Source organism: Nematolebias whitei, chromosome 5, assembly GCF_014905685.2.
Source record: "Nematolebias whitei isolate Nwh7 chromosome 5, NemWhi1, whole genome shotgun sequence".
Classification (NCBI taxonomy): domain Eukaryota; kingdom Metazoa; phylum Chordata; class Actinopteri; order Cyprinodontiformes; family Rivulidae; genus Nematolebias; species Nematolebias whitei.
In genome coordinates, this window is record NC_056502.1 from 53,795,729 (window position 1) to 53,805,579 (window position 9,851).

Below are 9,851 nucleotides of genomic sequence, written 5' to 3' on the forward strand. Positions count from 1 at the left end.
ATCCCACCACCGCTGTATCATCTGCAAACTTTACAATGTGACAGCCTGGATGGGTAGCTGCACAATCATATGTGAGCAGAGTAAACAGGAGGGGGCTCAACACACATCCCGGAGGAGAGCCAGTGCTGAGGGTTATGGTGGAGGAGGAGAGGTTGTGGATCCTCACTAACTGTGGTCTGTTTGTTAAAAAGTCTAGTACCCAGTTGCAGATGGAGGGGCTTAGTCCTAGTGTGGATAGTTTGTCCATCAGGGTTTGGGGGATCATGGTGTTGAAGGCGGATGTGAAGTCCACAAAGAGCATACGGACGTAAGAGTTTTTCTGCTCCAGGTGGTTGAGCGCAGTGTGGACCACAGAGGAGATTGCATCCTCTGTTGATCGGTTCTCACGGTATGCATACTGATGAGGGTCCTCGTTGATGTTGATGGTTGTTTTGATGTGAGTCATGACCAGTTTTTCAAAGCATTTAGCGACTATCGGGGTGAGGGCCACTGGCCGATAGTCATTCAGACCAGTCACTGTAGAGCTTTTTGGGACTGGGATGATGGTGGCAGTCTTCAGGCAGGTGGGAACTGTCTCCAGGGTAAGTGAGGTGTTAAAGATGTCTGCCAGCACCTCACAGAGCTGATCAGCACATTCCTTCAACACTTTTCCGGGGATGTTGTCTGGGCCAGTTGCTTTGTGCAGATTAATCCTCCTGAAGGTACTCCTTACTTCTGCTGAGGTCACGCTGAGATGCTCTTCATCCGGATGATGGGGGAGGGTGAACTCAAACCGGACTGGCATGTGGTCTGAAAAAACATTATCACCAATTTCAAGATTACTAACAGTCACATCACGAGTTAAAACAAGGTCCAGTGTATGTCCACGCTCTTGGGTGGGATCGTTTACATCCTGAGTTAAATTAAATGAGTCCAATAAATCTAAAAAGTCCTTAACCAAGGGCTTCTCAGGACAGCACACGTGCAAAGTAAAGTCCCCCATAATTAAAACATGATCATATTTTGGTGTGATTTCAGCCAAGAAGTCAGAAAACTCATTTATGAAATCCTTAGATGGAGGTGGGCGGTAGACTAATGCAAATAACGTTGAAGGTGAATGTTCGAGTTCAAAGATGCTCAGCTCAAAGCTGGCGCGGGAAACTGGGATGGGCAGTTGTTTACAGTCAAAAGTTGATTTGAATATTGTTAATAATCCACCACCGCGCTGGCCTCATGGCCGCGGGGCGTTAAAATACAAACAGTTCGGTGGCAGTAATTCCGTCAAGGCGCTGGACTCACCCGGAGACATCCAAGTCTCTGTGATGCAGAGAAAGTCCAAATCGTGCTCTTGAAAGTAGTCCCTGAGGATAAAAGTTTTGTTGGTAACAGATCTAGCGTTGGCCAAATACATCCGGATATTGTCCGAAGTGGAGCTAGCAGCGGTGGAGTTAGCGCGTACTAATGGCCGCAGGTTTTCAATAACCGCCCCTCCAGGTCGGTCCGAGCTGCGCACCGGCTGACAACTCCCGTTGGTTACCTGGTCTGGGCACACAGGAGAGGAAGATGCAGCGCGCAGAGCTTTCAGCTTCACCAGCTGACCAGCACATTTTCCCCGGCGTCTGAAGTGATATCTCCGGGCAGGGAGGTGAGGAGCACAGCGAAGGTAAGCTGGCACGTCCGCCAGCAGGGGGGGAGGAGGGGGGATGGGGGTCCAGAGGTACGCTCATATTGTTCCAAATAAGCGACTTCATTGACAGAAAAATGAAGATCCAAAAGTTGTTGTCTGTCATACACCAGCAGAGAGTTGATGTCACAGATGAGAAATGCAAAAAACAAAAATAATCCGAACACCATCAGCAGAGGTGGATTGCAAGCCATGTACACGGGCGCCATCTTACCGGAAGATAAGATACTCAGCACTAATAGCATAAAAACAAAACACCAAAAAGCAGCACGAACATGAGTCTGTGTGAGCAGATGAGTACGAATGAACACAGCAACATGAAACAGATCAGCAGCAACATGAAACAGATTAGCAGCAACATGAAACAGATCAGAAGCAACATGGAACAGATCAGCAGCAACATGAAACAGATCAGCAGCAGTGTAGTGGACTAGGCCTCCGACCAAAACCTGCCTCTGAAGATCTTCATGGGACAGGAACTGTTATTTCATTGATTTGAATCCAGAAATACAAATTAGCTCATCCAGAGACTGTCTAATTGTATCCTGAACTAATCAATTGAAAGAACACTCTTCTTTTATATTATCATTACTATTTTACAATATCTTGATAATCAAAGTGTGTTTAGTTCATATCATTTCTAAATGTTGAACCACTCATTTTAAATCAACGGTGAAACAGTATTAATGATTTTTTAATCCTCATTTAAATTAGAAATCAAGTTAAATGTCTATTATACCAAGTAATTATGCATTTTGATCTTCTGTCTGAAATGAGAAGGAGTGATGTTAGTCAAAAGTCAGAGACAGTCAAAAACAAGTTGTTAGAACGGGCTGTCGTGTTTTTAAAACTCTCAGACAGTAAATAAGAAAACTGGCACCTGCAGTGTTTCTCACTTCGCCAATACATTTCTCTGCCTGTTCCTAAAACATTCTTGCTGTTTTCTTGACTTGTAAAAACCCTTTGACATCCCTAGAACCACACCCCTGTTGGTTGCTTCAACCAATCAGGACTTACTAAAGTGACCGGAAGCAGAACTCTTTAAAAGTCGACACTTCCTGGAACTATTAGTCTTCTGAGTCTTCTGGGGTTCTGTGGAGTAGTTCTGGAGTGAAGTTCTGTTCTTCAGCTCTAGCTGTTCTGGAGTTCTGGAGTTTTTCCACTGCTGAGTGGAACTTCGGACTCAGTTTTCCAGTCTGATGGAGTCATCCATCTCTGCTGTGGTCACGGCGCCTCGCTGTGACTATCACCAGGCTAATGCCCTACAACTTCTGAGGAAGTTTGTTCTGTTGAACGGAGTATCTCACGACTTCTGCCGAGTCGCAGCCGCCCTGAGGAGACGCTGAAAGGTAGCGTGCCAGGGACCTCTTGACCGTAGCGGACCTATCCTCTGCCAAGGTAAAGAGTCGTCACGAGCTTCACTACAAGTGTACCGTGGGCGAACTGCGTTTGGAAGGAGCGTGTTGTTCTGGTCTACAGACATACATCTTCCTTCAACATCTCCCTTTAAACTACTCCATATTTCCCATCTTTAAACTTCTATCTTGCCAGTAATTAATCCAGATGCCTTCAGAAATGTCTGTTGTTTTTATTAAGTAAAACGTGCCAAGTTTTATTAATCAGAACCAGATCAGTCTAATCAAGTGTACAATGTTTTGATGTTAAATTTTGATTCTGTTCAATAAATGACCAATTTATTTTGATGGGTCAAAGAAAATTAACATCTCATGTCACTGATTAAACCATCTACGCACAGTACCTCTGTCACATGGCTGTAATTAGCTTGAAAAAGAGAGAACTCGTTATTTTAAATATGACTGTAGTGAAGCTCTGAAGCTAACCTAGCCCTTAGAACACTACATCAGCATGGAACAGATTAGCAGCAGCATGAAACAGATCAGCAGCAACATGATGTGATTTTGTCACAGTGATGATTCTGCTTAGAGAGTCACGAGTCTAATAGCCTCAGGGTAGGAGCTGTTCCTCAATCTAGTGGTTCTAGGCGCTTATTTTCTAAACATAACGTCCCAGTGGCTTTTAAACCCCAAAATACATTACGGCAAAGACTGGTTCATCCCAAAGATCCAGTCCCCCGGCACAAACAGAGTAATGTTGTGTATGCTGTTCAGTGTCAGGAGGGCTGTGATCAGTCTTACATCGGGGAAACTAAACAGCCACTGGCCAAAAGAATGGCCCAGCACAGAAGACCAACGTCATCAGGCCAGGACTCTGAGGTCTACACTCATCTCCAGGCCAGCGGTCACTCTTTCAGGGATGAAGATGTGCACATCCTGGACAGAGAGGAACGATGGTTTGAGAGAGGAGTAAAGGAGGCCATCTTTGTGAAAAGAAATCGTCCATCATTAAACAGGGGTGGAGCCTCCGGGTTCAACTGTCCCCCTCTTACAATGCTGTGATTGCTAGTATCACTCAGCCCTCTGTGAACAGTAAACAGCCATCAGTGTGCTAATGATCCATTGTTAGGCTGATGGTCCTTCTTGAGCATGTGATCAGCTGGTTTTGGTTGTCAGCAGCAAATTGGTTGATCCACTCTGAGAAGGTGCTATTTAAGAGACTGAGCTGAAAACAGCACCTCAGACTGAAGAAGTCTTTCGGATGAGAGACGAAACGTTTCTACATTTTTTTGCTTTGTTTTGTTTTTTGTTTTTTTGAATGTCCAGAGGACCAGATTGAACTTTTTAAAATTTCAGTGAAAGCCCTCCAGTGTTCTACAAAGAGTTTGTGCAATTAGTAGCTAAAGAATGTTTGAATGACTATCTAGCTGTGATGGTTGTTTTATCTGTGATGCTGATTGAGTTAGTCATTTTCATGTTTTCTAACATCACTTGGCTGTAGCACCCATCTTGAGTTCAATTGATTTTAACTTTCAAAGTGAAGTTTCTAAAAACCCGTGCTCTTCTACTTTTTATTTTGTACGGTTCTTGGTTTGGATGGTCCTTTCTAAAGAAATGTAACTTTTCTGTTTTCATCTCAGCTGTAGCCCCTCCACCACCTCCAGTAGGTCTTGCACCCCCTGCTGCCATGGCTGCTCCACCAAACAACGACTTTCGGCCTCGGTACAAAAACAAACCTGTCACACCTATGACAAAGTTTTAAAACGTGTACAAAGACTCATCATGTGATTTGTTGTTCATGTAGATTTGACTGGTTCCAAACTGATACAACTGTCCATCTGGTTGTTTATACCAAACGAAAGGTAATAATGGTTTCACTCACACCTATTCTGTAAGACTCAACAGAATCCACACCTGCTACATTCATATGTCTAAAGGGTAATGCACGTCTAACGACTCTGACAGATGAGCTTTTATGTCTATGCTGGCTTTGTGGCGGCTGTGGCTGAGTGGTTAAAGCAGTCGTCCTTCGTTGCAAGAGTTGGGGGTTCGATTCCACCTGCAGTCACATGCCGAAATGTCTCTGGGCAAGACACTGAACCCCTCATTGCCTCCTATGTGTGTCCCATCAGTGTATGAATGTGATAAAGCTCTGATTAGTCTTTGTAAAACATCTAGTATAGAGCTGTATGAATGGGTAAATGAGGCACAGATTGAGTTCCCAATATTAAAGAGCTTTGAGTGTCTTAATCAGATAGAAGAGCACTATATAAGTACAGTCCATTTACCATTTGTGAGGGTTGAGTTAGCAACAATCAGGCTGCTCATCATATATTTTAATCAAAGTTTTTTTTAATTGTTTTGTTCCCCTTATATTTATAACACACAACAACAACAAAACATACCGTGCAATTAAAAAAACCTCCCACCCCACCCCTTCCACACTGGATCAGCCAAACAGGCACACATAACTTAAACTGGTACTGACACACTTTCAGTATAAGATATAAATGGCTGCCAAATGCTCCAAAATCCCTCAACATCCCCTTACAGTATATCTGATCTTTTTCAATTGAAAATGACACGACTTCTCTTCTCCAGCAGTCATATGCCGGGGGATGCAGATCCTTCTATCTGCATAAAATAAATCTCCTGGCTAGAACAGAGCCAAAAACAATCATATTCCTCTCATACTTGCTAAAGGATGCATCCACAGCGGCCACCCCAAACAATGGAATGAACGCTGACGAGCTCTTCAGATATTTTAATGAAATTTGAAAAAAAAAAAAGGGCCCGTCACGGGGACTTCCGGTAAATGGACAAAAGGTAGGACGTGTTTCGTGGAGCTCAAAGGGAATGTGATTACAATATACAGGTGCATCTCAAATAATTAGAATGTCGTGAAAAAGTTCAATTTTTTTGTCAATCATGGATGGGGAGTGGTGGTGCAGAGGTTAGAGAAGGTGGACCTGTGATAGGAAGATCGCTGGTTTGACTCCCCGTACCGACATCATCAAAATGTGGGTGGGAAAAGTGAAACACCCACACCTGCCTCCACCCTCATTCGCCCCACTCTGGGCCCTTGATCAAGGCCCTTAACCCCCACCATCTGCTCCTCCGGGTGTCCTAGATGCAGCTCTCTGCTCCACACAGAGGCTGTGGTAGCTTGGTGTCTGTGGTTGAGTCAGGAAGGACATCCTGCGTGAAAATAACTGCCAAGTCTTCGTCCGACTTAGTTCATTGTGGCAGCTGAGTGAAGCTGACACCCCACCCACTTCCAAAATTAAAGCAAATAGTCTGAATGGTTAGTGCTCCGTTAGTGCTGGTTTGTGCCGTTAAAATTTTCGTTTGTGCTGCTTTGGTTTATGAGATATTAAAAGTTATAATTTTGACCTGTGATAGACGCTCAGGCGTGTTCACGCGTGCTCAGGCGTGTTCACGCGTCCTTTATAACCGCAATCAGGTACTAAAAGGAAACATTTACGACAGTTGTGTTTTTGTTGTCAAATCTGATCCACACAATTACAGCCGGAGCGCGCGCCCGCCTTAAGTAAACGCTCTGCCCTGACGTGAACGCGCCTGAGGACGCGTGAACGCGCCTGAGCGTCTATTACAGGTCAAAATTATAACTTTTAATATCTCATAAACCAAAGCAGCACAAACGAAAATTTTAACGGCACAAACCAGCACTAACGGAGCACTAACCATTCAGACTATTTGCTTTAATTTTGGAAGTGGGTGGGGTGTCAGCTTCACTCAGCTCATTGTGGCGACCCCTGAAGAGGGGAGCAGCCGAAAGAAGAAGGAAAAAACATTTCAGAAAGTGAAACTCTTATATTATCATACATAGTTTTATTACAAATAGAGTGAAATAAGCCTTTATTAAATTTATTATTATTAAAGCCTTTATTTTTTTTGTAATTTTTATGTTTATGACTTGCAAATAATGAAAAACCAAAATTCTATGTCTCATAAAATTAGAATATTCAGTATTGGTGTCACACCCTAAACAGCTGATTAACTCAGAGACGTGAGCTACAAATGTCTCGTTCTTCAAGTTGAGCCACTCCTGAACCACAGACGTCGGAAGTGTCTTACCTGCTGAGGAGACAAAGAACTGGACTGCTGATGTGAGACACCAAGAGTTCCCAATATTGAACCTCTTCACAATACACTCATTTTCTGAAACACTGAATTTTATTTTTCATTATTTGTAAGCCATAATCGTTTAAATTACAAGAAATAAAGGATGAAGTATTTTATGCTGGGTAATGAATCTTATGTAATCCATGAGTTTCACTTTCTGAAATGATGGACAAAAAAATTGAACTTTTTTACGACATTCTACAAACCGGATTCCAAAAAAGTTGGGACACTAAACAAATTGTGAATAAAAACTGAATGCAATGATGTGGAGATGGCAAATGTCTATTTTATTCATAATATAACATAGATGACAGATCAAAAGTTTAATCTGAGTAAATGTAACATTTTAAAGGAAAAATATGTTGATTCAAAATTTCACAGTGTCAACAAATCCCAAAAAGTTGGGACAAGTAGCGATAAGTGGCTGGAAAAAGGAAATTGAGCATATAATGAACAGCTGGAAGACCAATTAACACTAATTAGGTCAATTGACAACATGATTGGGTATAAAAAGAGCTTCTCAGAGTGTCAGTGTCTCTCAGAAGCCAAGATGGTAAGAGGATCACCAATTCTACCATTGTTGCGCAGAAAGATAGTGCAGCAATACCAGAATTGTGTTACCCAGCGTAAAATAGCAAAGACTTTTAAGTTATCATCATCAACCGTGCATGACATCATCAAAAGATTCAGAGAATCTGAAACAATCTCTGTGCGTAGGGTCAAGGCTGTAAAACTCTACTGGATGCTCGTGATCTCCGGGCCCTTAAACGTCACTGCACCTCAAACAGGAATGCCACTGTCAAGGAAATAACAGAATGGGCTCAGGAATACTTCCAGAAAGCATCGTCAGTGAACACAATCCACCGTGCCATCCGCCGTTGCCAGCTGAAACTCTACAGTGCAAAGAGGAAGCCATTTCTAAGCAAGCTCCACAAGCTCAGATGTTTGCACTGGGCCAGGGGTCATTTAAAATGGAGTGTGGCAAAATGGAAGACTGTTCTGTGGTCAGCTGAGTCACGATTTGAAGTTCTTTATGGAATACTGGGACGCCATGTCATCCGGACCAGAGAGGACAAGGATAGCCCAAGTTGTTATCAACTGTAGTGAACTCGGCCTCCGGTCAAAACCTGCCTCTGAAGACCTTCATGGGACAGGAACTGTTAATTCATTGATTTGATTCCAGAAATACAAATTAGCTCATCCAGAGACTTTCTAATTGTATCCTGAACTAATCAATTGAAAGAACACTCTCTTTTTCATATTATCATTACTATTTTACAATATCTTGATAATCAAAAGTGTGTTTAGTTCATACCATTTTAATTGTTGAAATGAACCACTCATTTTAAATCAACTGTGAAACAGTATTAATGATTTTTAATCCTCATTCAAAGTAGAAATCAAGTTAAATGTCTGTTACAAAGTAATTATGCATTTTGATCTTCTGTCTGAAATGAGAGAGTGATGTCGGTCAAAAGTCGGAGACAGTCCGAAACAAGTTATTGGAACGAACTGTCGTGTTTTTAAACCTCTCAGACAGAAACAAGAAAACTGTCTGTCATTAAGTCTGTCATTTCTCCAAAATATTTTCTCGTCTGTAACTAACCGTTCCTAAACATTTCTGATGTTTTTCTGACTTGTAATGACCCTCTGACGTCACTAAAACCACACCCCTGTTGGTTATTTCAACCAATCAGGACTTCCCAAAAGTGACCGGAAGCAGAACTCTTTAAAAGTCGACACTTCCTAGTTCCAGTAGTTCGAGTGCTAGTTCTGAAGTTCTAGTGCCTGGAGAAAGTTCTGAAGTGCTGGAGTTAGTTGGGAGTTCTTCCGAGTCTAGTCAGTATTATGGAGCCTTCCACATCTGAGTGGAACCACTGACGGACTCACAGCTCATGTGAGTCCACCCGGGAGGTGAGCGTGTTGTTGAACAGAGTACCGTCACTACTTCGGACGATTCTCAGCCATCCTGAGGAGACGCTGAAAGGTAGCGTTGAAATGGAACTCGGTACCGGAGCTGATCTGTCTTCTGCAAAGGTAACGAGTCGCTTCACTGCCTAGTGTACCGAGACTGAGCTGGGGTCGGATGAAGGGTGCCATTCCTAGTTAACACACTTTCTTCCTCCACATCTTTTCTCTCCATTTAAACTCCTTCATTTCCCATCTTCAAACTTCTATCTTGCCAGTAATTAATCCAGATATCTTCAGAAATGTCTGTTGTTTTTATTAAGTAAAACGTGCCAAGTTTTATTAATCAGAGCCGATCATAATCAAGTGTACAATGTTTTGATGTTAAATTTTGATTCTGTTAATAAATGACCACATTCATTTTCATGGGTCAAAGAAAATTAACGTCTCATGTCACTGATTAGACCATCTCCAACACAGTACCTCTGTCACATATCTGTCAAGTAGCTCGAAAAATGAGAACCCGTTATTAAAAATTGACTGTAGTGGAGCTCTTAAGCTAACTGAAGCTAACCTAGACTTGGTATACTACACAACGCTCCGTTCAGAAGCCTGCATCACTGATGGTATGGGGTTGCATGAGCGCTTGTGGCATGGGCAGCTTGCATGTCTGGAAAAGCACCATTAATGCAGAGAACTATGTTCAGGTTCTAGAACAACATATGCTCCCAGCTAGACGTCATCTCTTTCAGGGAAGACCCTGCATTTTTCAACACGAT

At 42.6% G+C, this 9,851-nt stretch overlaps 1 protein-coding gene across 1 annotated transcript in view; it reads left to right on the forward strand.

Moving 5' to 3' along the window:
* LOC119409580 (cytochrome b5 reductase 4) overlaps nucleotides 1–9,851 on the forward strand; it is a gene marked incomplete at its 5' end in the record, with an annotated part of 139,489 nt that overhangs the window by 12,923 nt on the left and 116,715 nt on the right. The window contains 2 exon segments of the mRNA XM_037676482.1: nucleotides 4,659–4,740; nucleotides 4,823–4,880. Of these exon segments, the coding sequence (XP_037532410.1) occupies nucleotides 4,659–4,740; nucleotides 4,823–4,880 (140 nt within the window).